The sequence below is a fragment of the Heptranchias perlo genome, chromosome 34 (assembly GCF_035084215.1).
Source record: "Heptranchias perlo isolate sHepPer1 chromosome 34, sHepPer1.hap1, whole genome shotgun sequence".
In the NCBI taxonomy this organism is placed as follows: Eukaryota; Metazoa; Chordata; class Chondrichthyes; order Hexanchiformes; family Hexanchidae; genus Heptranchias; species Heptranchias perlo.
The window spans coordinates 6,219,577-6,247,408 of record NC_090358.1 but is presented as its reverse complement, the minus strand read 5'-3'; the positions used below and the strand labels follow the sequence as shown (position 1 = coordinate 6,247,408).

The following is a 27,832-nucleotide window of genomic DNA, read 5'->3' as shown; positions in this document are numbered from 1 at the left end:
GCCAAGGCTCTTTCCTCCTCCTACCCCCCACCCCACCATGTTTTCTAATGTAAATCAATCTGTTTTCTTTTACTTTCACTTAATCTGGTTCCCCTCCCTCCCCCCACCAACGTATCACGTCAGGGTTTAGCGAACAACCTGGTATTCGGCCTTCTCCAGTGTTGTTCTGTAAATGTTCTATCAGAGATGTGTGGGAGCAAACCCAGTTGACTCTTCCTTTGTGTTTTGTTTTTTTCTCTCCCCCCCCATGCTGGGAACCAGTTGGCCATTATGGACGAGCCAACATTGGGAACTGCAGAACTTTTAGGAACAGGAAGAAGCCATTCGGCCCAACAAGCCTATCCCTCTTTCGTTGACATCAACCCCAACTGCCCATCTTGTCACCATTTCCCTTGATTCCTTCTCTCACCAAGAGCCCAATATGTGTGGAGAACTCACAAGCTCAAGCCTCTTTTCTCATCTCCCTAAGTCCCGATATCTTGGAGCGCAAACAGTGTCCTCACATCATGATGCAATGTCCAATAATGTTGAGAGGAAGCAAATTTACAATTTGGCTTCTCGGTCATATCGAAGCTCAAAAGCACCAAATACAAAGATTGACCATATAATAAATAGGATACACACAAGAGAAAGAAAGAATTTGCATTTCTTTAAACACCTTTCACAACCTCAGGACAGCCAATGAAGTGCTTTTGAAATGTAGTCACAGTTGTAATGTAGGAAACGCGGCGGCCAGTTTGCGCACAGCAAGATCCCACAAATGGCAATATGATAATGACCAGATAATCTGCTTTTTTGGTGACGTTGGTTGAGGGATAAATATTGTCCAGGACACCAGGGAGAACTCTCCTGCTTTTCTTCAAAATAGTGCCAGGGGATCGTTTACGTCCACCTGAGAGGGCAGATGGGGCCTCGGTTTAACATCTCATCCGAAAGACGGATGAGGCATTAAACAAGAGCCTTCAATCCTCAAGATATCACACATGACAAGTAGCTGGAGTGAAGCAAGTAGCCAAATAACTATCCGAAATATTTATAGACTTTATTTTTGGCAGCTTTTCTATTTCATATACTCTTGCCTAGTACTTTTAGCCATAAGTTGTGATAAAGATCCCGCTCATGAAATTGACCTGAGTAACTTATGAATGCACGAGTCACGAGTGAGTTACGATCAAACTCGCAAGTGGCGAAATTAATCGAATCTTTGCCGCCTAAGGTACGAGCCACAGATTTAACATATTTCAGAGACATATTTATGTCCTAACTAAGGAAAGAGTAAAGCCTATTAAAGACCAAAAAGGTAACCTATGTGTGGAGGCGGAAGATGTTGGTATGGTTCTTAATGAATACTTTGCGTCTGTCTTCACAAAAGAGGGGGGACGATGCAGACATTGTAGTTAAGGAGGAGGAGTGTGAAATATTGGATGGGATAAACATAGTGAAAGAGGAAGTATTAAAGGAATTAGCATCTTTGAAAAGTGACAAATCACCAGGCCCATATAAAATGTATCCCAGGTTGTTAAAAGAAGCAAGGGAGGAAATAGCGGAGGCTCTGACCATCATTTTCCAATCCTCCCTGGATACAGACGTGGTGCCGGAGGATTGGAGGACTGCTAACGTTGTACCGTTGTTTAAAAAGGGAGCGAGGGATAGACCGAATGATTACAGGCCAGTCAGTCTAACCTCGGTAGTGGGCAAATTATTGGAAACAATTCTGAGGGATAGGATGAAGTCACTTAGAAAGGCACGGAGTAATCAAGGACAGTCAGCCTGGATTTGTTAAGGGAAGGTCGTGTCTGACTAACTTGATTGAATTTTTTGAGGAGGTAACAAGGATCGTCGATGAGGGTAGTGCATTTGATGTAGTTTACATGGATTTTAGCAAGGCTTTTGACAAGGTCCCACATGGCAGACTGGTCAAAAAGGTACAAGCCCATGGGATCCAAGGGAGAGTGGCAAGTTGTATCCAAAATTGGTTCAGTAGCAGGAAGCAAAGGGTAATGGTCGACGGGTGTTTTTATGACTGGAAGGCTGTTTCCAGTGGGGTTCCACAGGGCTCAGTACTAGGTCCCTTGCTTTTTGTGGTATATATTAATGATTTGGACTTAAATGTAGGGGCATTATTAAGAAGTTTGCAGATGATACAAAAATTGGTCATGTGGTTGATAGTGAGGAGGAAAGCTGTAGACTGCAGGAAGATATCAATGGACTGGTCAGGTGGGCAGAAAAGTGGCAAATGGAATTCAATCCGGAGAAGTGTGAGGTAATGCATTTGGGGAAGGCAAACAAGGCAAGGGAATACACAATAAATGGGAGGATATTGAGAGATGTAGAGGAAGTGAGAGACGTTGGAGTGCATGTCCACAGATCCCTGAAGGTAGCAGGACAGGTAGATAAGATGGTTAAGAAGGCATACGGGATACTTTCCTTTATTAGCCGAGGCATAGAATATAAGAGCAGGGAGGTTATGCTAGAACTGTATAAAACACTAGTTAGGCCACAGCTTGAGTACTGTGTACAGTTCTGGTCACCACATTACTGGAAGGATGTGATTGCACTAGAGAGGGCTCAGAGGAGATTTACGAGGATGTTGCCAGGACTGGAGAATTTTAACTGTGAGGAAAGATTGGATAGGCTGGGGTTGTTTTCTTTGGAACAAAGGAGGCTGAGGGGAGATTTAATTGAGGTGCTCAAAATTATAAAGGCCCTAGTTAGAGTGGATAGGGAGGACCTATTTCCATTAGCAGAGGGGTCAGTGACCAGGGGGCATAGATTTAAAGTGATCGGTAGAAGGATTAGAGGGGAGCGGAGGAAAACTTTTTTCACCCAGAGGGTGGTGGGGGGTCTGGAACTCACTGCCTGAAAGGGTGGTAGAGGCAGAAACCCTCAACTCATTTAAAAAGTACTTGGATGTGCACTTGAAGTGCCGTGACCTACAAGGCTACGGACCAAGTGCTGGAAAGTGGGATTAGGCTGGGTGGCTCATTTTCTGCCAGCACAGGCACGATGGGCCATAAATTTTCTATGATTCTATGATCCCACAAGCATGGAATAGAAAATAAAACATTTGCTGGACTGCGTGTGAGGTATAGTTTGTACATATCTCATATGGACATCAAGTTAAATCATAATATGTTATTGAATTATGTCTGAAATATAACTACTGCTGGTGATGTTAATGGGTGGATGTTTTCAATTGGCCGATTTTGCTGACCGTAGCCCTGGGGAACACACAGTTCCTTGGGTGCAAAGGTCAGGAAATAGGGATGGAGACCTGGACTGCTTTAGGCTCAGGCCTATGTGGTAGTTTAATGGGTCTGAAGGGGTGCCCTCGGCCTCCCCTAGTTGGTGCCGAGCGCAGGGGTCCCCAAAAAATATAGCACTGTAGTTCGCCCAAAGACCCTCCAAAGCATAGGGTCCATGGGTAGGGTTGCCAACCCTCCAGGATTGCCCTGGAGATTCCAGGATTTAAAGATTAATCTCCTGGACACTGCTGCCAGCAACACCCAGGAACAAAATCACAGGGGCATAAAAAGAAATTGTGTGTTCTTTTCTTAATTTTTTTTTTAACACTTTCGTTTATTAGATATAAAAATATTGGAGACGGGGAAAAAAGGCCATTTGACCAGGTGGTTGGAGGCGGGAGGTCAAGTGATGAAATCTCCAGGAATATGTCTAACCAGTGTTGGCAACCCTATCTGCGGGAGTCCCAAGGGCGGTCCAGAGAACACAGGTAAGAGTGTTGGCTGCATACAGTGACACCTCTATTCCTGGCCAGAATTGAGATGATTGGGTAATTCCCCCATCAACCATGCCTGGGAGACCGCACTGCTGTAAGTGACTGGGATTGATTTTATGCACATAATTTGTATGTAACTATTCTCCACTCACTGCACTTTGCTGGAGAAATCACCCTGCTTTTATCGGGAGAAGTTGCTGTAGTTTCAGTCATGAGTTCTGTTTGCTGTAGTTCGTAGAGGCTCTTTTTAAATAGACTCTGTAGACTGTGTGCTGTAGTCTGTTTGTTTGCTGTAAAATAGACTATTTGCTGTGAGTCCTGCCATAAGTCCCGCCCCACCCCATCTCATTGGCTGACACTGTGGTGTCAATAGACACTCTGAAAATTGTTTTACAAATCAGTAAACACCTTCCACCCACTCCCAGGATGTTAATGTCCATCAGGGCCTTCCATTGGTAGCCAGAAGGTTCCGATCGCCACAGCCGTGCATCACTTCCCCCCATCTCCCACTGGCACTGGACCCTGCCCAGGTAGTGGCCCAATCCTTCTGCAGAGAGACAAGAAATCCCAGCATTCCTGGGTGCCTGTCTGGTGGCAAGGAAATAGTGGGGTGGGCGGGGGAGAGACGGGTATCGGGAAGGTCTGCATTGTGTGTTTAATTCCCTCCTGAAACCTCTCCGCCTCTCCACCTCTCTCTCCTCCTTTAAGAAGCTCCTTAAAACCTACCTCTTTGACCAAGCTTTTGGTCGCCTGTCTTAATATCTCCTTATGTGGCTCGGTGTCAAATATTGTTTGATAATCGCTCCTGTGAAGCACCTTAGGATGTTTTACTATGTTAAAGGCACTATATTAACGCAAGTTGTTGTTCTTTATATTACAATCCTCTCTGTGCAAATTTAACTCAGACATAAACCTAATGACTGACTAACCATCCACTGTAACAGCGACAGTGGGATGCCTTCCGAGTCTTTGAAAATTCATTTTGCTAATATTTCCGACAGTGCTTTCTCGAAGGCCTTGTCTGCCCGTTCAGGTTGGTCTCGAAGATCCTGTGGCACAATTCAAAGAACAGGGGTCCTGGCCAGCGTTCACCACACACACACACATAAAAAAACAAACATTAACTGATCCTTTCTCTTATTTCTGATTGCGGGACCCTGCTTTGGGCAAAGCGGCCGCTGCGTTTTTGGCTGCACAATAACTTCAAAAGTACTTCATTGGCTGTGAAACGCTTCGGGAGAGCATCCTAAAGATGTGAACAGGCACTGAATAAATGCAAGTTCTTTACATCCGTCAACACATTCCATTGATTCAGCACACCGGAAAACTACACTTGGAGCAGGTTGGGGGGGGAATCGCAATGACTAGCACAGATTTTTAATACTAAGTGCAATCGGCTCATTTTAATATCTTGCCTCTGTCCAGCAAACAGCAGGAGCTGGCTTTTGCCAGCACACACATGGCTTTCATTACTCCTTGACGACGCACAGTGAACAGGAGAGCTGGCAGATGTAAATAAGCTTTGAATCCATGTAGGAGGACCCCCTCCCCAACCTGCACCGACACTCTGCTCCCCCCCCCCACCTCCCTGACACCTGCCTGCTCTTCAAAGGAATATATCAAAAACAGATTTCACTTTCGCAAGGGTCCTGTGTGCACTGTGAGCAGTCACTGGGCGCTGACCATTTACTGGTTCCTCCCAAAGCATCTCTTATACTTTACATAATATGCAATTGAGCGAGGAAGGCTGGTCAGTGCAGCCTCAGCTGAGAGTGTGCTGCCCCAGCCTTTACTGCATTGTGTGACTGCCAGGCATCTGCAACACTCATAGTAACACTGAGCAGATTGGAAACGTCTTCAATTAATAGCTAAGCATCTCTGCTCACTGTGGATTAAAAAATAAATAAATCACGGGTTTGTTCCAGTCTTCTTACCTTTGTGACAGTCATGCAGAAATTATTTCTGGGGTGGGAGGGGGGAGTGCGAGAAGCTTCCAGAAGGTAAAGAGATGGTCCTGAAGGAACGGAGATGAGCTCTGTCTGTGCTGCTGCTGCTGTTGCTCGTGCTGCAGTGGATAGGCGTCAGTGATACAGGAAGTCTGAGAACTCTTTCCAATCTGATTAACCCAGCCTAATGTAGCTTATTGATGGCCGTGATGTCAGCTTTCATTTATAATGGATGAGCTCCTCGATAGGAGGCTGGTACAGAGAAATCTTCACACAGGGAGGAGAATGAGAGAGAGAGAGAGAGAGAGAGAGCTTGTGTGTGTGTGTGTAACAGCAAGCGAGAGACCACAAACAAGCAGGAAGTAGAAAGCTCCTTGCTTGCCAGATCTCCAGTGAAAAGCTTTTTTCCTTTCGCTGTAACAATGCCATTCCAGTGAGAGCTTCAAAGAACCCAGGAGAGGGGGGTGGTGGTGAGGGGGGCGGGGGGGTGGGCAGTGGGGGGAGGGGGGTTGGGGGGATACTTAGTGAGAACAGAGGGCCAACATTCCTATCTTTCAGCCTGTGCCTGTGGTGCGGTGCTGGGGAGCAAGGGGGGCAGGGTTGTAAGAACTGGATGCACCGCAGTTTAACCTGCTGAATCAGAGCAGAATAAATTGTACTGGATTAATATTTTACACCAGGCTGCTCGTAGACTCAATGTGAAGGGTACGCAAGGTTGAATTGAGTCTGCAAATGTCATTCCTGACTTTCAGAGATTTCAGAATCTGGGACCTTCAACTGTTTATGTGACTAAAAAGTTTATTTCTCAATCTCCCAGACAACACTATACTTTGTGGGACCCAGCTGTCTGACTAATTGTGGGTTATATCTGACTGTTTCTTCCCAGGAGAGCACAGGGTCTTTAGCCTTCGGTTCTCAGATCGCCCAATCAAGTCATTCTGAATGGAAAAACTTCTCTGCATTAACGATCTGACCAATTCCCAAACGACTTGATGCCTTTCAAAAAAATATATACATTTCCAGTTGCGATGAAGAACTGTGGGGGTAAATCCCACATACTATGAACTAGATGGCCCAGTTCATTGGATCTCGAATTCACTGGCTTCGCTTTCATGACAGTAATTCCATGTAGTTACCATAACACCTGCTGTGAGAAGTGATTTAACAGTTAATGAAAACATAACTCCCAATGGCTCTCTGGGTAAATAAAGAAAGGGTTGCATTTATATAGCACCTTTCACGATCTGAGAATGTCCCAAAGCACGTTACAGCCAGTTAAGTACTTTTTTTTGAAGCGTAATCAGTGTTGTAAGGTAGGAAACGCGGCAGCCAATTTGTGCACAGCAAGATCCCACAAACAGCAATGAGATAATGACCGGATAATCTGTTTTGGTGACTTTGGCTGAGGGATAAATATTGGCCCCAGGACACCGGGGAGAACTCCCCTGCTCTTCTTCAAAATAGTAGCCACGGGATCTTTTACGTCCAGCTGAGAGGGCAGGCGAGGCCTCGGTTTAACGTCTCATCCGAAAGACGGCACCTCCGACGGTGCAGCACTCCCTCGATGCTGCACTGAAGTGTCAGATATCTGTTGTACGAGAATGTTTGACCCATTTGTATAACATTCCTCGCTCTTAATCTTAATCTGTTGGGTTAACAATAACAACAACTGGCAGTTATATCACACCTTTAAAGTAGGAAAACGTCCCAAGGCGTTTAACTCCTCCATTGAGATAATGAGCAAAGGGACAGCATACAAACGTATTAAGCATCCGTGTTCTAGTTTGGCAACAGCAGTTTCTAGGCTTAAGGCACTGGAACACAGTTATACCGCCCAAGTGTGCGGCCATTCCCGCTGTCTTCAGCTTTCTTGAGAATCAGGGTCCAGGGCGTGTGCTGTCTTTCAAAAAGCCAGCACTGGCATGACGGGTGCTGTGCTGTACGATTCTATGATTCTATATTCTTGATCCTTGACCAGCTACCTCTTGCTGGGCAGTGCTTCTAACGGTCCTCCCATTACGATGCCATCGCGCCATGAGTGTATTCAGCAGATGATCGTCCCTTTGTGCAACCAAACGCCAAGGAACGGGAGTTATACTTCAGCCTGCGATCTCGACTTCGGGTTTGAAACTCCTAAACTGGCATTTATATCGCATCTTATTGCGTTGCTCAGAAACACTTCTCACATGTCTCACGTGCAATGAATTACTTAGAACTGCAACGACTGTTATATATAGTCTAATGAGACAGCCATTTTGCACACAGCAAGATCCCACAGAAAGCAATCAGATAAATTACCATTTAATTTTATCTGGTGATGTTGAGTGAGGGAGTGAGGGAGTACGGGTGTTGGTTGATTGAGGGAGTGAGTGAGTGAGGGAGTGCGGGTGTTGGTTGAGTGAGGGAGTATGGGGTGGTGTTGAATGAGGGAGTGAGGGAGTATGGGTGGTGTTGAGTGAGTGAGGGAGTATGGAGTGTTGGTTGAGTGAGGGAGTGAGGGAGTATGGTGGTATTGAGGGAGCGTGGAGTGGTGTTGAGTGAGGAAGTGAGGGTGTATGGTGGTGTTGAGGGAGTGAGGGAGTGTGGAGTGTTGGTTGAGTGAGGGAGTATGGGGTGTTGGTTGAGTGAGGGTGTGAGGGAGTGTGGGTTGTTGTGAGTGAGGGAGTGAGGGATTGTGGGGTGTTGACAGAGTGTGCGGTGTTGGTTGGGTGAGGGAGTGTGGGGTGTTGAGGGAGTGAGGGGTGTTGAGGGAGCGAGGGGTGTTGAGGGAGTGAGAGAGTGATGGGTGTTGAGGGAGTATGGAGTGTTGAGAAAGTGAGGGAGAGAGGGAGTATGGGGTGTTGGTTGGATGACGGAGTGAGGGAGTGAGGGGTGTTGAGTGAGTAAGGGAGGGAGTGAGGGGAGTTGAGTGAGTGAGGGAGTGAGGGGAGTTGAGTGAGGGAGTGAGGGGTGTTGAGTGAGTAAGGGAGGGAGTGAGGGGTGTTGAGGGAGTGAGGGTTATTGAGGGAGTGAGGGGTATTGAGGGAGTGAGGGGTGTTGAGGGAGTGAGGGAGTGAGGGGTGTCGAGGGAGTGAGGGAGTGAGTGAGTGAGTGAGTGAGGGAGTGAGTGAGTGAGGGAGTGAGTGAGGGAGTGAGTGAGGGAGTGAGTGAGTGAGGGAGTGAGTGAGGGAGTGAGTGAGTGAGTGAGTGAGTGAGTGAGGGGTGTTGAGGGAGTGAGGGAGGGAGGGAGGGGAGTTGAGTGAGTGAGGGAGTGAGGGAGTATGGTGGGGGAACTCCCTGCTCTTCTCTGAATTGTGCCGTGAGGATTCTACCACTGAAACAGGCAGACAAGCTCCTGGTTTAACACTTCATCTGAAGAATGGCACTTAAGAGCAGCAGGACTCCCTCAGCACGGCACTGGAACGTCAGCTTAGACGCAAAAGTGATTTTATAACTGCAGCTTTAGGCTGAAAAAGTGGGAAAAATGTTCAATTCACCAATAACGCCATTTCTTTTCAAAATTGAAATATTTCCAATTGGAGCTTTCGAGACTGAGGGATAGATTTTTGTTGGATGAGGGTCTCAGTGGACACGGAGCAAAGACGGGTAAATGGAATTGAGGTACAGATCAGCCAGGATCTGATTGAATGGCAGGGCAGGCATGAGGGGCTGAATGGCCTTCTCCTGTTCCCATGTCAATTGATCAGCACAGAAAAAGAGTTCACTTATAAAATATAAAGGAGGGCTCCCCTGAGTGGGTAAATGTGCTGTCCTGGGTGGTACTGAAATATACAGACCAGGAAACTCTCTGGTTCTATCCCCACACTCTGATGAATTACCGCTCCCAACAAGAACAAGCTGCTGAGATGGGCCTCAGGGCCCTGGGCTATGAGAGGGGGAGTCACCCACACTCTCCCGATCGCTATCCCTGCTGGGAGAGGCGGATGTGCGCAGATGTTGGTTGATGACGTGGTTGGGCCTGCCCGCGATGCCCTCTGCAGTTGAATAGCCCGCTGACATTCACGGTGCAGACTCGCGCATGACGAATGGCTGCATGGGCGTGATCTCGATGGGATGGCGGCGCCTGTGGGAACCACGAAGCATGAATCAGCACCTTCAGGAGAGGCGGGGAGAAGCTTGAGCAGAAACAAACAGGTCTTTCTTAACGCTATGGATTTTCCTGTTCTGTGCAAAGTGTCCTGTAGCTCCGTCCTGTCATATTTATTTACTTTTCAGCCCCTAATTTATTGAAACAATGAATTACCAAAAATAGTTTCTTCCTCCATTTCCTTCCCTCATGGGTGCTCCAAGGTGATTCATGCGGAATATTACTGTCTAGGTCAATCTGTTTGTCGGACTCGCAGTTCAAATAACAATCCATCTGCATTCCTCAGTCACAGCTGCTGGGGTTTCCTGAGGAACCTGTAGCCTAGAAATGAAAAGAACCCTTGAAAATGAGTAACGGATTTGACTTGCTCCATTTGCCCTTTCTTTGCAGTGTCGTAACTACCGTTGAACCAACCATTGGGTGCACGATGCCTGGGCCAATTTAAAATTAATAAATTTAAATCACAACGGGTTTTGATGGAGTAAATAAGGAGAAACTGTTTCCAGCGGCAGGAGGGTCGGTAACCAGAGGACGCAGATTTAAGGTGATCGGCAAAAGAGCCAGAGGGGGAGATGTGATCTGGAATTCACTGCCTGAAAGGGCGGTGGAAGCAGATTCAATAGTAACTTTCAAAAGGATAAATACTAGAAGGGGGAAAATTTGCAGATCTATGGGGAAAGAGCAGGGGGAGTGGGACTAATCGGATCGTTCTTCCAAAGAGCTGACACAGGCTCGCTGCGCTGAATGGCCTCTTTCTGTGCTGTGTGATTCTATGGTTTAACAACACTGGCCTTTTACCAGAGTTAACTCTCTTCTCTTTTTCTCTCTCTCTCTTTCTGTATCTGTCTCTCCTTCTTTCTATGTGTCTTTCCCTCTCTCTTTGTTGCTCTCTCTCTCTATGTCTTTGCCTGTTTCCCTTGCTCTCTATTGCTCTGTTTCCCTCTCTCTCCTTTCATGTTGCTTTCCCCCCTCTCTGTTTCCGTCTCCTTCTCTTTTTCCCTGTACCTCTCCCATTCTTTCACTCTCTGGCGGTTTTGTGAGTTCTGCTTCAATTTGTACAGCCAGTGCTCAGTTTCTAGTGAGCTTGGGTCAATGCACAAAACTGCCAGCAATTTGGTGCAAATTGGTAGTTTCACTCAGTGATAATATAAAAATGGTCCTTTCAGTCCCAGAAACAAGGTATTTTGTTAAAGCATGTCCCTGCCAGTTCCCGTGATTGGTTGATATTGGTGTATTCTGTCAGATTGTAATATCACAGTATCGTAGTATGTTACAGCACAGAAGGAGGCCATTTGGCCCATCGTACCTGTGCCGGCTCTTTGAAAGAGCTATCCAATTAATCCCACTCCCCCGCTCTTTCCCCATAGCCCTGCAAATTTTTCCCTTCAAGTATTTATCCAATTCTCTTTTGAGAGTTACTATTGACTCTGTTTCCATCACCCAATCAGGCAGCGCATTCCAGATCATAATAGCTCGCTGTGTAAAAAAATGTTTCCTCATGACGCCTCTGGTTTTTTGCCAATCACCTTAAAAATATTTTGCTATCCCACCATTTAAGAAAAAGTTAAAAATCGGCAGCACTTGGTATCACGAAGGATTGCCTCTAGCTCACATGTCGGACAGATTGATGACACTGTGGGAGTCTGGCTGGGCCTCTCAAACTCTTAACCCCAAACCCCACAAATACAGGGAAAAAATCCATCGTCAAGGCCTCATGTACTATCGTGTAGTATATCGAATCTTTTTTGTGTCCTTTATCCAGATTATTTATTGCCCTTTGCACTTGTTACTCCTCGCATTATAAATGGTATGGTGAAAGGCAACTAAATGGTGCCTTGGATTGAGCAACTGAGCTATCAGGTGAGGCTACAAAAATTGGGAATATTCTTCTTGGAGCAGGGAAGGTTAAGGGGAGATTTAATAGAGGTGTTCAAAATTATGAGAGGTTTTGATAGAATGAATAAGAGAAACTGTTTCCAGTGGCAGGAGGGTCGGTAACCAGAGGACACAGATTTAAGATAATTGGCAAAAGAACCAGAGGGGAGATGAACACTGCCGTGTTTCCTACATTACAACGGTGACTACATTACAAGAATACTTGATTGGCTGTAAAGGGCTTTGGGATGTCCTGAGGTCATGAAAGGCGTTATATAAGTGTGTCTTTTTTTCTTTTTTTAAGGAGGGTCTTATAGGAGGAGCGAGAGGTCGATGGGTGGAGAGGTTTAGGGAGGTAATTTCAGAGCTTACGGCCGAGACAGCTAAAGGCACGGCCACCAATGGTGGGGTGAAGGAAGTGGACAAGAGGCCAGAGATGGAGGAACACAGAGATCGCGGAGGGTTGTAGGAGGATACAGAGATTGGGAGGCCATGGAGGGATTTGAAGACAAGGATCAGAATTTTAAAATTGTGATGTTCAGGGACCGGGAGTCAATCTAGGTCAGCGAGCACAAAGGTGATGGGTGAACAGGGCTTGGTGCGAGTAGCAGAGTTTTTGATGAGCTCAACTTTATGGAGGGTGGAAAATGGGAGGGCGGCCAGGAGAGCACTGGAAATGTCGAGTCTGGAGGTAACAAAGGCACAGATGAGCAGCAGATGGGCTGAGGCAGAGGTGGAGACGGGCGATGTTCTGGAGATGGAAGTCGGGGGTTTATGTGATAGGGAGGATATGGGGCCGGAAGGTCATCTCAGGGTCAAATACTGAGGTTGCGAACGGCCTGGTTCAGCCTCAGACAGTGGCCAGGGAGAGGGATGGAATTGGTGACTGGGGAATGGAGTTTGTGGTTGCGGCCAAAGATGCTGGCTTCGGTCTTCCCAATGATTAACTGGAGGAAATTTCGGCTCATCCAGTTTTGGATGTTGGACCAGTGGGCTGACGACACAGAGGCAGTGGAGGGGTGGATAGAGGGGGTGGTGAGGTAGAGCTGGTTGCCGTCAGCGTACGTGTAGAACCCAACGTTGTGTTTTCGGATGATTTTACCCAGGGGCAGCATGTTAAGAGAAAATTGTAAATCTCGAGCCACTGATGACAGCGATTCTGGATTTCTAAAGGGCACAAGCAAAGGACAAACATAATTCAGCTCGCCGAGGTTTGAAGACTGATCTTGGCTCTAATAAACATACATTGTGAGTGTCTGGGTGCAGTGCAGTCTGATGGTGATGAAATGGTTCAGAGTCTATAATGTTCTGTGTACATAATGGAGGCAAATAGTTCTAGTGTTTAGTCCACTCGTGAATGTTTATGCCAATACTTTGGTTCAACCTTAGCTAAATTACCATCTTTATATAGAATCACATTTTAAGTCGAGTGCATTATAAATATCGCACTAGATTTATTTGACAGACATAAAGGATTAGTTGATTCCTTAGATTGATACCCAGGTGATCCTCTTGCTTTTTTCCCCTCTCCAGTTTACTCCCCTCCTCTCCTGAAGGTGTTGACCGTTACTGGGATACCGTTTCATGGGACCTGCTCCCCTCGCATACCCTGCCTGGGTCTTCGATCTTCACGCGTGAGCCTAGAATCCCCACAAACTCCTTCCCTTAGTTTCTCCACTTTGTCATGTTCCTCCCTGCCTTGAAAAAAATCTCCCTAAGACTCTCATCTTTGATGGTAATTTTGGCCCCGCCTGACCCCCTTCCTCATCCTTCCTCCGCTCCGGCCCTCAGCTGGGTGTCCGCATGCTATTCACCGCCTTTTAAAGTGCTCCAAGATGTCTTTGGGCACAATGAGCGCTATAGAAATGCAAGTTGTAGAAAGTGTCGACGGGATATTTAACTGTGGGGGGCATCACAGCCAAGCTCGATCTTCTCCTTCTGGAAGGATGAGATCAGATGGGTCGAGGGGCCACCTGCCTCCAAACCCACCTTGATATGGTCGCCGTTTGGACAGTCCAGTGTTTTGAGATGGCTGTCTGGAAATTTCTGATAACAGAGACATTAATTACTGAGGTTTTCAATGACTTTTCATCAGCAGCAAAACAAACCTCAGAGCATGGGCCACGATTTCCCCATCCCCCTCTCCCTCGCCCCCCTCTCCCCATCCAGTTTTGGATTATACCGAAAGTGGGGCAACTCGAGTTAAAGTGCAGCACCTTATGGTACCTGGTCTCTGCATTCAGGCCTTTCTGAGTCAATAGTGTGTCCACCTGCCCCCTGGTGGTAATAAGTAGCATAAAATGAGAATCTCTTCAATGATGGTGGTCAGGATTACAATGCCTCCTCCTTATGGTTACCACAAACACACGCACACAAAAAAAGACAATTGTATCTCTGGCTCTAGTGTATTCCAGGGTAGGCAGTATTGGATGGGTGGAATTTGATTTAAGGCAGTGACCCATTGGAGAGGGAGGTTCATGAAACCCCCAGATCAAAGCTCGAATGAGAGAAAGACTTGCATTTATATAGCGCCTTTCACAACCACAGGACGTCCCAAAGCACTTTAAACTTTTGAAGTGTAGTCACTGTTGTAATGTAGGAGACACGGCAGCCAATTTGCACACGGCAAGGTCCCACAAACAGCAATGTGATAATGTTTTAGTGATGTTGGTTGAGGGATAAATATTGGCCAGGACACTGGGGAGAACTCCCCGTTCTTCTTCAAAATAGTGCCGTAGGATCTTTTACGTCCAACTGAGAGGGCAGATGGGGCCTCGGTTTAACGTCCAAACTCTGGAATTCCCTCCCTAAACCTCTCCGCCTCTCTTCCTTTAAGATGCTCCTTAAAACCTACCTCTTTAACCTTGTGGTAACGAGTTCTACATTCTAACCACCCACTCTCTGGGTAAAGGAGTTTCTCCTGAATTCTTTATTGGATTTATTAGTGACTATCATATATTTATGGCCCCTAGTTCTGGTCTCCCCCACAAGTGGAAACATCTTCTCTACATTTGCCCTGTTAAACCCCTTCATAATTTTAAAGACCTCTATCAGGTCAACCTTCTCTTTTCTAGAGTTGGTGTTGTTGTTGTTTCCCCCTCTCCCCCCGCCATGGATTAGGACAAACTCAGTGCTGCTTCTGCCACCTCAGCCGAGATCAGCTCACTCAGCACGGAGTCTGTGTGCTTCAATCCCACCCTAGTCAGCTCCCTTCCCAGTTCGCCCAGCAAACTGCTCCTGTTACACACAGGCCTGGTGTTTAGAATGCAAGACTAAAAGAAGGAAAACAAGAAATTGCCACCTTCGTGAACTTCTGACGAAAGGTCATCGACCTGAAACGTTAACTCTGTTTCTTTCTCCACGGATGCTTCTCCGGAATTTTCTGTTTTTATTTCAGATTTCCAGCATCCGCAGTATTTTGCTTTTGATTTTGAAACAAGAAGTTGCATTTCACACAGCACCTTATCATGAACTGTAAGGCATCCCAAATGGCTTCACTATTGAATCACACTCACTGTTACGTAGGCAGTTGTAGCAGGTCAGACAGAGTCAGCTTGGCTCTACACCCACTTCCTAAATCTCACTCCAGAACCTCAGCGCGTCTGCTAGGCTGACACACCAGTGCAGTGCTGAGGGAGTGCTGCTCTGTCTGAGATACTGCCCTTTGGATGAGACATTAGAGCAAGTTGAGTGCTCCCAGCAGGGAGCTGGGCATTAATCGAAGAAGAGCAGGAAGTTCTCCTGGTGTCCTAGCCAATATTTATCCCTCCCTCGACCAAATCACCAAACCCAGATTGAACTGGTTATTCATCTCATTGCCGATTAGACTGTGCACAAAATGGCTGCCCCTTTTGCCTGTAAAACAGTAATGCATTGTACATGAAACACTTTGACATATTTCTGAGACCTGACAAGCAGCTATATTAAGTGTTTTGGTGGCGGGGGGGGGGGGATAAAATGATTCTACTGCACATCCTTAATACTGGGAGCCCAGCATTTCTTTTTGTATAATATTCACAGCAATGGGATAAGTTGCTATAGAAATCATTGCTATGGAATTTGTGGTTAGCCAGACAGAAAATGCAGTGATAAGACATCTTAATGAATGTGTTTGATCACTCCATGTTGCTTTGTACTAAAACGGGGTTGGGGACCAAGGGAGAGGTTATAATCTAATCGACTTTACATAGCAGTATTCTTGACATAAATCGCACATAAAACACAAGAATATAATGAACACTGGCCTGTTGTTCCGCTTCATAATCTGGAGTGTAAGGGAGAAAGGATTGGTGTCACTGCACAGAGGACTGTTGCTGAGGCAGTCTACATATCTTTGGAGATCTTCCTCTCCCTCTCTGTGCAGCTCTGTGTGTCTCATTTTTTGCTGTTTCTTTCTGTGTGCCTCTATCTGTCTCTGTCTCCACATCTCTCTCTCCCTCACACTCTCCCTGCTCTTCTGTCAATCTGCCCGTCACGCTCTCTCTCTCTCGCTCTCACACTCCCCCTGCTCCTCTGTCTGCCCATCTCTCTCTCTCTCCCTCACACTCCTCCTGCTCCTCTGTCTATCTGCCTATCTCTCGCTCTTTCTCTCTCTCTCTGCATTTGTTTATCTGTCTCTTTCTCATTCACTCGCTACTCCTTTCTCTTCATTTCTGACTCTGATTTATGTTTCTCTCTCTATCTGTTCCTCTCTCTCCATCTCTCTGTGTATCTCTGTTTCTGTCTCCCTTTCTGTATCTCTTTATGTATCTCATTCTGTTTCTGCCTCTTTCTCCACCTCTCTCTCACTCTCCGCACCTGTTTATCCGTCTCTCTGTGTATTTCCCTCATGCTGCTCCTCTCTCCATTTCTGTGTGCTTTTCTCTCTTTCTGTTTTGTTTCGCTGTCTCCTTTTTCCTTTGTGTCTCTTTGAATCTCTCATTCCGTCTCTGTTTCCCTACATTACAACAGTGACTACACTTCAAAAAGTATTTAATTGGCTGTAAAGCGCTTTGGGACATCCTGAGGTTGTGAAAGGGGCTATATAAATGCAAGTCTTACTTTTTTTCTTTATATCCCCTTGATTTCCTCAATTCTCCTCCCTTCCTGGGATACGGGCACTTTTCCCTGCAAAATACAAGAATTCCCATAGGTTTGAGAAAACTATAAATGTCTAACAAATAATTAATTTTTAACCACTTTTATTCACAGTTTCATTATAATTGCATTGTATTACAGCAGCTCAATTTGTACAGAGATGAACTGGGATGACGGATGGCTGGATGTTAGTTAAACAATCTAGTGCACTGACATATTCTCTGATTTATTCTCCGTGGGAAAAGAAAAGAGTTGTGTGATCCACAGTAATTGAAATTATTACCAAGTTCGAGTCCTGGCCCAATCCTGTCCTCGCAGGCACGTACTTTCCAGCAGGGATCAATAGATAAAAATCAGGAGGGGGAGCCCTAGCTCATTGCCCCCCCCCACCTTGCCCCCGGAGTGCAAGCTAGTTCTAGAACCCCAAATGCCACCCCTGACATTAGTTAACTCGGCAAAGACTGGGTTCAGAGCCCAAGACCTCCCGAATTGCACTGCCCCCTGGTGGAGCTACAATAATTGCTGTCGAGAAATGACATTTAAAGAGTTCTCACGGTGTTCCTTTGCCTGCTATTTTAACAGAGCGGTTAACTCGTGTAATTTAAACAGGTTAACACCTCCATTAAAAGTGGAGAAAGCAATTGCATAAAATGCACTACAAGTTTGTGGCTGACAGTAATTCCTGGGCTGATTTTCTCACGATATTAACCTGCGCGGCCGCTAATGTGTCCAGAGCTGTTGAGTGTCATTTATCAGGGCAGGCGGTCGCTCATCATTGTTGATAGTAAATCATAGAATCTTACACCACAGAAGGAGGCCATTCAGCCCATTGGAAAAGCTCTCCAACTAGTCCCACCCATTGCTTTTTCCCCATAGCCCTGTAAATGCTTCCTTTACAGGTAAACATCCAATTCCCTATTGAAAGTTACTATCGAATCTGCTTCCACCGCCCTTTCAGGCAGTGAATTCCAGATCATAACAACTTACTGCGTAAAAAAAAAAATTCTCCTCATCTCCCCTCTGGTTCTTTTGCCGATTATCTTAAATCTGTGTCCTCTGGTCACCGACCCTCCTGCCAGTGGAAACAATTTCTCCTTATTTACACTATCAAAGCCCCTTCAGAATTTTGAACACCTCCCCATTACCTTCTCTGCTCTAAGGAGAACAATCGCAGCCTCTCTAGTCTCTCCACATAACTGAAGTCCCTCATCCCTGGTACCATCCTCTGCACCCTCTCCAAGTGCAGAGCGTGCTGCTCCTTTCTCTGTGCATCAGGTCCTCCTTCCAGCGATTTCACTGATTTTGTTTGTCGATGAAGAACGTGTAATAAGAATGGAATTTGACTCAGTCCTGGTAAACCAATGGACCCTGATTATAGGGACCAGCAGCCCTATTGTTTGTTACAAGCCGGGCCGCTGGTGTTCCCATTCCACAGATAAAACCGACAGATTCGTGGGATGTGGTTCCCAAAAAACACTGGTAAAAATCCCCAAAAGACCCATGTATTAAAAACAGAATCGAGTTCACTGACTGCAGACCAGTGAGGTGAGGGTTCCCGACCTGCCCAAATGCTTAGTCCTGCAGTGTCCTCTGGTGGAAATGCCTATAATTGCAGCTCTTGGTTTTTCTTTTTGTCGATTGCAAACACAAGAAATAGAGAAAGAAAATATTACAAAGAAGAGGAGAGAGAGCACAGAAGGCCGGCAACAGCAATTCAAAGCTTCCTACCCCCGCACTCTGTCTGCTGGCTGTAACTCTGAATTGAATTTGGACAGTCTCTATTTTACCTGATTTTTCTCTGTGCTTTATATCACTCAGAACATTTTACCGAAAAGAGCCTTTGTCAGTTCAGGCACTTGCTCCCTACACAGATATAGGTGCAGGTAATTGCTCAGCCTGTACACCAGATGGTGGTGTTCTAGGACTGTACGTCTGGAGCAATAGTTAGACAATACCCATTCACCCTGCCACAGTCCCAACTCAGTTCCCAATGGGTATGGGCACATATCACGGAACTACCCCCAACTTGACACTGAAATGGCTCATGTGGCAGAGTGAAATGTCACACTGGTTCAGGTAATCGTTCTGTTCTGAAGCAGGGGCTGAAGCACGTCTTTCCAGCGGAGTAAAGGGAGCTGTCCTCCGCATCTGTCTGTCCTAATCCCAATCTGGCAGTGCCTAGGGGGTTGCCAACGCTCCAGGAGTCTCCAGGAATTAAAAAGATTCATCTCCTGGACACTGCTGCGAGCAAACTAAGGAGAAAAATCGTAGGCGCATTAAAAAAAACGTTTTTTTTTTCATTTTCTTTGAACACTTTTGTTTATTAGTTATAAAAATATTGGAGGTGGGGGGAAAAAAAGGCTGTTTGTTTGGGCAGGGCGGTAGGTGGCAGGAAGTCATATGATGAAACCGTCAGGAATACATCCGACCAGAGTTGGGTATCCGATGAGGTCTGGGCACTGCACCTCAGGAGGGATAGGTTGGCCTCGGAGGGGAGTGCAGTGCAGATTCACCAGAATGTTACCGGGGCTAAAAGGATTAAATTATGAGGACAGGTTGCATGGACTAGGCTTGTATTCCCTCGAGTATAGAAGATTGAGGGGTGATCTAACTGAGGTGTTTAAAACGATTAAAGGATTTGATGGGGTAGATAGAGAGAAACCATTTCCTCTGGTGGGGGAGAGTCCTGAACAAGGGGGCATAACCTTAAAATTAGAGCTAGGCCGTTCAGGGGTGATGTCAGGAAACACTTCTTCACACAAAGGGGAGTGGAAATCTGGAACTCTCTCCCCCCGAAAAGCTGTTGAGGCTGGGGGGGTCAATTGAAAATTTCAAAACTGAGATAGATTTTTGTTGGATGAGGGTGTTAAGGGATTTGGAGCAAAGGCAGGAAAATGGAGTTGAGGGGCTGAATGGCCTCCTTCTGTTCCTATGTTCCTAAATGAGATGTGTTTCCACTATTTCCCAGCACTAACCTCGATGACCACAAAATTGACTAAAAAATAGTGGTTTTGGAATGAGGGGGTTCCTCTGGGACTCCTCGGCCGTCTCACAAGCTGCCCCGGCTCAGGAAGCTGCAGCTGCTCGAAGCTGCCTCCGCAGGTGGCCCTCCTTCCGTGATGATGTGTGGTACAGGACACGAGGGCCTGAATGCTGAATCCATCAGCGGGCCCGACACTGCGTGGCTGCTGCAATCAGACACGCGGAGTTTGGTCCAGCCTAAAAAAAAAAGCTTCACTAAAACTGAAATTAAAAACGTTTTAAAAGAAAGAGTTCACGCAGAAAGCCGAGGTTACATTGCACTTCTAATTTTAAATTTAAAGGCATTTTAAAATGACTAAAGGTGTGAGTAGATACAAGTTCTTATTTTTTAAGTTTGCACTGACACTGTTGACCCTCTTAAAAAGGGAGCGCACCAAGATCGTGTGTCAGCAGTAGGTGTCAGCAGTGGCTCAGTGGGTAGTGCTCTTGCCTCTGAGTCAGAAAGTTATGGGTTCATAGCACAACTCCAGAGAGTTGAGCAGATTAAGCCAGACTGATACTCTGAGGGGCGTACTGAGGGAGTGCTGCACTGTCAGAGGTGCTGTCTTTCGGATGAGATGTTAAACCAAGGCCCTGTCTGCCCTCTCAGCTGGATGTAAAAGATCTCATGACATAATTCCTGGGAGTTCTACCCAGCGTCCTGGCCAATATTTATTCCTCAAACAACATCATTAAAAACAAATGATTTGGTCACTATCACACTGCTGTTTGTGGGTCCTTGCTGTGCGCAAATTGGCTGCTGCGTTTCCTACATTACAACAGCGACTGTACTTTATTGGCTGTAAAGCGCTTTGGGACATCCCGAGGTCGTGAAAGGTGCTATATAAATGCAAGATCTTTCTTTTATTTCTTTCCTGCTGAGAGGGAGTTAGGTTGCCGACTTCTGACCTCCACCACTTTGCTGCCATTTTCCCCCTTCTGAGTGGGCACTTTGATATAACCTCAACCCAGTCTCATGCACACACATTCCAGCAGGAGACATTGATCAGGACGAGGAGGCCTGTCTGTTCTTTATTCTGCCCAGCCCGGCCCAGAGATGCTGAGGCCCATTTAGTGGCCACTGAGCTGTCCTGGCTCAGCTCACCTGACTTAGCAGGTACTGGTAATCTGACTTGCTCTGTACCACACAGGACATATTCCCACTGAGTCATCGGGGGAGTCCTGGGATGAATCATGGGATGTTTCTGCGATGATATCTGCTTGTACTACAGTGAAACCCAGTTATTTTCACTTCTGTCCCTCTCTTACGCACTTCAATTATAGGATACCAGCAGTAACAGGACCCTGCCCTGTGTTGTTCGGATTATACCAGATGAGTCAGTTTATGTAATCTTTTAATCCCTTAGAGGATTTGGCCTGTCTTGTTTAATATATTTTCTTGAAAGTTACTAGATGAAACTTTTCCCCATTGACTCAGAAAGGGTGAAATTCTAACCCCCCTCTGTGGTTTAAAATGCAAAAAGCAGCATTGTAATGTCTTTAGACTTGCATCAAACATTGAGGGGGGGCGGGGGGGAGAGTAGAGCGGCCTAGTCAGTGTGTCCTTCCACTCCTGGGACTTGGGCTCAATTCCTGCCCAGCCTGATAGGATGAAAGTCCCCTCTGTCTGGAAGAAAGACTTGCATTTATATAGCACCTTTCACAACCTCAGGACGTCCCAAAGGGCTTTACAGCCAATGAAGAATTTTTTGAAGTGTAGCCAGTGGTGTAATGTAGGAAACAAGGCGGCCAAACTGCACCCAGCAAAGTCCCCCAAACAGCAATGTGATAATGACCAGATCATCTGGGTTTTTTTTTAACCACTAATCGGTAATATCATTTGGTCATGTGCCACTTAGCTTAGAGCAGAAGGGACTTTGCTCTGGAAAGTGTTCCATTTCCCCAGTACTAGCACCCTCATTACAATGAGTTCAGGAGTCAGCGGAAACAGACTGGAGTTTAACAATAATTCCTTGTGTTGGGACGTTTTACTACGTTAAATAAATGCAAGTTTATTGTTGTGTTTAAACTCCCCCAGCATGAGAGAGGTTTGCTGATGTAAGCAGGCAGACTCTGGAGTGACCCTGGAGATTGTTTTAAAAATGAAATCGTTATCACAACTAGTTGCTTGACTCCTGGCTGGACATTGATTCTTGGCCACGGGAAGACACAAGATGGGAAATGCTCACTGCAATCTATCAGAGTGTTCCCACAATTCAAAAGGCACAGCACGGTCCTCAGTCTCCCACACCCCTCGATCGCTTCTCTCACCAAAAGAACTGTCCAGCTCACTTTTGAATGTGGAGGTGGGTCACAAACCCCCTCCCCCCTCCCTCCCACCCCCCAGATCTCCTAACTCAGAAAACCCTTCTTCGATCCAAGAATGTGGCCTTTTCACTCCTATGTATACCTTCCCCTGTGTTATATCCAGGTGATCGATTTGTCTTCGGTCTCTCTTAACTTGTTCAGTATCTTCACCACATTGGCTCAAAATCCACCAGAGCACTTGATGTGAGTTTGTGAAATGTTAAAAGTTCTAAGATGTAACGGGCTAATTTCAGCAGTGTTAGAAAGGGTATTGATCAATAACTAATATCTGTAATCACTTTGCATTTATCTGTTGAATCTCGATGAGGGGATGGGAGTGTCAGGAATGCAACACTATTCTGCTATAATCTTTTATCCGGCATTCCTAGGTCAGATGCAACCTGAAACTCTTAACTGTGTCTTAACAATGTGTCCCTGAAGTCCGCCTCAGAGAGCACTTCTGATTGCATCAGTGCGATTTATTTTTTCCATCTCCGACATCAACTAGTTTTCTGGCCTCTGAGTGAGATTGCTACCATACAGCTGATGTCAGCCTGGGCTCAGTGGGTAGCCTCTTACCTCTGATATCAGAAGGTTGAGGGTTTAAACCCCACACCATGGGATTTGAGAACTAGACCTGTTGGACTAGACCATCTGTGAGAGTAAATTCTATGTAATAATCTAGGTTGACACGTCAGCAAAGTGCTGCACTGTCAGAGGTGTCGTCTTTCAGGCAATGTGTGAAAAAGTGCTTCCTGATTTCGTTCCTGAACTCACTCACACTCACTCACCTGCACAAACACATTCATAGAGTCATAGAGTCATAGAGTTATACAGCACGGATAGAGGCCCTTCGGCCCATCGTGTCCGCGCCGGCCATCAGCCCTGTCTACTCTAATCCCATGTTCCAGCATTTGGTCCGTAGCCTTGTATGCTATGGCATTTCAAGTGCTCATCCAAATGCTTCTTGAATGTTGTGAGGGTTCCTGCCTCCACAACCCTTTCAGGCAGTGAGTTCCAGACTCCAACCACCCTCTGGGTGAAAAAGTTCTTTCTCAAATCCCCTCTAAACCTCCCGCCTTTTACCTTGAATCTATGCCCCCTTGTTATAGAACCCTCAACGAAGGGAAAAAGCTCCTTAGCATCCATCCTATCTGTGCCCCTCATAATTTTGTACACCTCAATCATGTCCCCCCTCAGCCTCCTCTGCTCCAAGGAAATTCCTGGCCCCCTTGTTCTTGATTCCGCCACCAGAGGAAATAGTTTCTCCATATTTACCCTATCGAATCCTTTTTTAGTGTTTTAAACACCCCAATCAGATCTCCCCTCAATCTCCTATACTCGGGGGAATGCACCCCACCCACTGCCCGCCCAGTGTACACTCTGCATGAAAATCGCCCCCCCACACCCCTTGTATCGGCTGACGCACCATGAGCAATGCCACGGGAGGCTCACCAGTACGAAGCCAACAACTTGGGGCTGATTTTCACGACATCCGCCCAGCAGGAACACGCCGGCAGTGGGCCAAAAATGGCAGTGCACCAATTCCACTCCCTGTATAACCGCCACCTATTTTTTGGGGGGCCTTCACACAGGGGCGGTCATGGGCACCTGCCTTGTGACCACGCAGGGTTAAAGTTGTGTCTGTCTGTGCTAGGCTATATCTCAAAGTAAAAGGTTACAGTCGGGAACAAAAGCGATCGCTGAAATTCCATGTCTCATATCTGAAACGCACAAATCCCGGATTTCGACTGTATTCGAGATTTCGGGTGTAACTCAACTGGTGGTTTTCTGTTTTGTCTGTAAACACGAAAAGTGAAACCACCAGAAAGTAGGATTTTTCAAATGAGGAATATGTTTATAATTAGTTAAAACATGAGCAGCAACAGAAGTTGGAACCAAGGCTTAATATAGCGCAGAATGCCACACTAGCGCGTGGTGATTGTACTTGTAATGCTGCCCTCTGACACTGTCCAACTTAACATAACAATCCTCCTCAGAGACTGACAAAATACTGCTGCTGTATTCTGTTATTTTACGAGCAACTTTGTCCCCTTCTTTCCTGAAGGTACTTACTATTTGCCGGGATACGTTTCCACAGGCAGTGGCAGGATCTGGTGCCTCACTCAAATGGCCATTCTTCAAGTCTGCGCCTAGACAGTGAGCATCAGTAGGCTATTCAACCTTGGGGGATGTCACTACTACTGAGTCCAATCTTGTTTGATGCTGTCCACACACTGACAATCATGCTCTCACCTGCACACGCACACACTCACCTGCACACACACACACACACACACACACACACACTCACCTCTGCACACACACACACAATCACCTCTGCACACACACATACACACACACACACACACTCACCTCTGCACACACACACACAATCACCTCTGCACACACACATACACACACACATACACACACTCACCTCTGCACACACACATACACACACACATACACACACTCACCTCTGCACACACACACACTCACCTCTGCACACACACACACTCACCTGCGCACACACACACACTCACCTCTGCACACACACACACTCACCTCTGCACACACACACACACACACTCACCTGCAAACACACACACACCTCTGCACACACACACACACACACCTCTGCACACACACACACACTCACATCTGCACACACACACACACTCACCTCTGCACACACACACACACTCACCTCTGCACACACACACTCACCTCTGCACACACACACACTCACCTGCGCACACACACACTCACCTCTGCACACACACACACACTCACCTGCACACACACACACACTCACCTGCACACACACATACTCACCTGCACACACACACACACACTCTCCTCTGCACACACACACACCTGCACACACACACACACACACACACTCACCTCTGCACACACACACACACTCACCTCTGCACACACACACACTCACCTGCACACACACACACTCACCTGCACACACACACACTCACCTCTGCACACACACACCTCTGCACACACACACACTCACTCACCTGCACACACACACACACACACACTCACCTCTGCACACACACACTCTCACCTCTGCACACACACACACACTCACCTCTGCACACACACACACACTCACCTGCACACACACACTCACCTGCACACACTCACCTCTGCACACACACACACACACCTCTGCACACACACACTCACCTCTGCACACACACACACACTCACCTGCACACACACACACACACACCTGCACACACACACACACACACACACACACTCACCTCTGCACACACACACACTCACCTCTGCACACACACACACACCTCTGCACACACACACACTCACCTCTGCACACACACACACACTCACCTCTGCACACACACACACTCACCTCTGCACACACACACACACACACTCACCTGCACACACACACACACCTCTGCACACACACACACACACACACCTCTGCACACACACACACACTCACCTCTGCACACACACACACTCACATCTGCACACACACACACACTCACCTCTGCACACACACACACACTCACCTCTGCACACACACACTCACCTCTGCACACACACACTCACCTGCGCACACACACACTCACCTCTGCACACACACACACACTCACCTGCACACACACACACACTCACCTGCACACACACATACTCACCTGCACACACACACACCTGCACACACACACACACACACACACACTCACCTCTGCACACACACACACACACTCACCTCTGCACACACACACACTCACCTGCACACACACACACACACTCACCTGCACACACACACACTCACCTCTGCACACACACACCTCTGCACACACACACACTCACTCACCTGCACACACACACACACACACTCACCTCTGCACACACACACTCTCACCTCTGCACACACACACACACTCACCTCTGCACACACACACACACACACTCACCTGCACACACACACTCACCTGCACACACTCACCTCTGCACACACACACACACCTCTGCACACACACACACTCACCTCTGCACACACACACACACTCACCTGCACACACACACACACCTGCACACACACACACACACACACTCACCTCTGCACACACACACACTCACCTCTGCACACACACACACACACCTGCACACACACACACATACACTCTCACCTCTGCACACACACACACACTCACCTCTGCACACACACACACACTCACCTGCACACACACACTCACCTGCACACACACACTCACCTGCACACACTCACCTCTGCACACACACACACACTCACCTCTGCACACACACACACACACACTCACCTGCACACACACACACACACACACCTGCACACACACACACACTCACCTCTGCACACACACACACTCACCTCTGCACACACACACACTTACCTGCGCACACACACACACTCACCTCTGCACACACACACACTTACCTGCGCACACACACACACTCACCTCTGCACACACACACACTCACCTGCACACACACACACACACTCACCTCTGCACACACACACACTCACCTGCACACACACACACACACACTCACCTCTGCACACACATACACACTCACCTGCACACACACACACTCACCTCTGCACACACACACACACTCACCTGCACACACTCACCTCTGCACACACACACACACTCACCTCTGCACACACACACACCTGCACACACACACACTCACCTCTGCACACACACACACTCACCTCTGCACACACACTCACCTGCACACACACACACTCACCTCTGCACACACACACCTCTGCACACACACACTCACTCACCTCTGCACACGCACACACACACACTCACCTGCACACACACACACACTCACCTTTGCACACACACACACCTGCACACACACACACCTGCACACACACACACTCACCTGCACACACACACACACACACACACACTCACCTCTGCACACACACACACTCACCTCTGCACACACACACACTCACCTCTGCACACACACACACACACACTCACCTGCAAACACACACACACCTCTGCACACACACACACACACACCTCTGCACACACACACACACTCACCTCTGCACACACACACACACTCACCTCTGCACACACACACTCACCTCTGCACACACACACACTCACCTGCGCACACACACACTCACCTCTGCACACACACACACACTCACCTGCACACACACACACACTCACCTGCACACACACATACTCACCTGCACACACACACACACACTCTCCTCTGCACACACACACACCTGCACACACACACACACACACACACACTCACCTCTGCACACACACACACACACTCACCTCTGCACACACACACACTCACCTGCACACACACACACACTCACCTGCACACACACACACTCACCTCTGCACACACACACCTCTGCACACACACACACTCACTCACCTGCACACACACACACACACACTCACCTCTGCACACACACACTCTCACCTCTGCACACACACACACACTCACCTCTGCACACACACACACACTCACCTGCACACACACACTCACCTGCACACACTCACCTCTGCACACACACACACACACCTCTGCACACACACACTCACCTCTGCACACACACACACACTCACCTGCACACACACACACACACACCTGCACACACACACACACACACACACACACTCACCTCTGCACACACACACACTCACCTCTGCACACACACACACACACCTCTGCACACACACACACTCA

At 47.3% G+C, this 27,832-nt stretch overlaps 1 protein-coding gene and 1 long non-coding RNA gene across 2 annotated transcripts in view; one reads left to right on the top strand and one right to left on the bottom strand.

Moving 5' to 3' along the window:
- Nucleotides 1-6,141, bottom strand: part of coro2ba (coronin, actin binding protein, 2Ba) — a 128,486-nt gene extending 122,345 nt beyond the window's left edge. Inside the window, exon 1 of the mRNA XM_067971357.1 lies at nt 5,674-6,141. Within this exon, the coding sequence (XP_067827458.1) occupies nt 5,674-5,688 (15 nt within the window). The 5' untranslated portion in view covers nt 5,689-6,141. The remainder of the gene's footprint in view (nt 1-5,673) is intronic.
- The window catches only part of LOC137301741 (uncharacterized), a 93,851-nt gene that overhangs the window by 14,792 nt on the left and 51,227 nt on the right, over nt 1-27,832 (top strand). The window contains exon 2 of the long non-coding RNA XR_010958352.1: nt 3,587-3,733. This is a non-coding gene — a long non-coding RNA (uncharacterized lncRNA). The remainder of the gene's footprint in view (nt 1-3,586; nt 3,734-27,832) is intronic.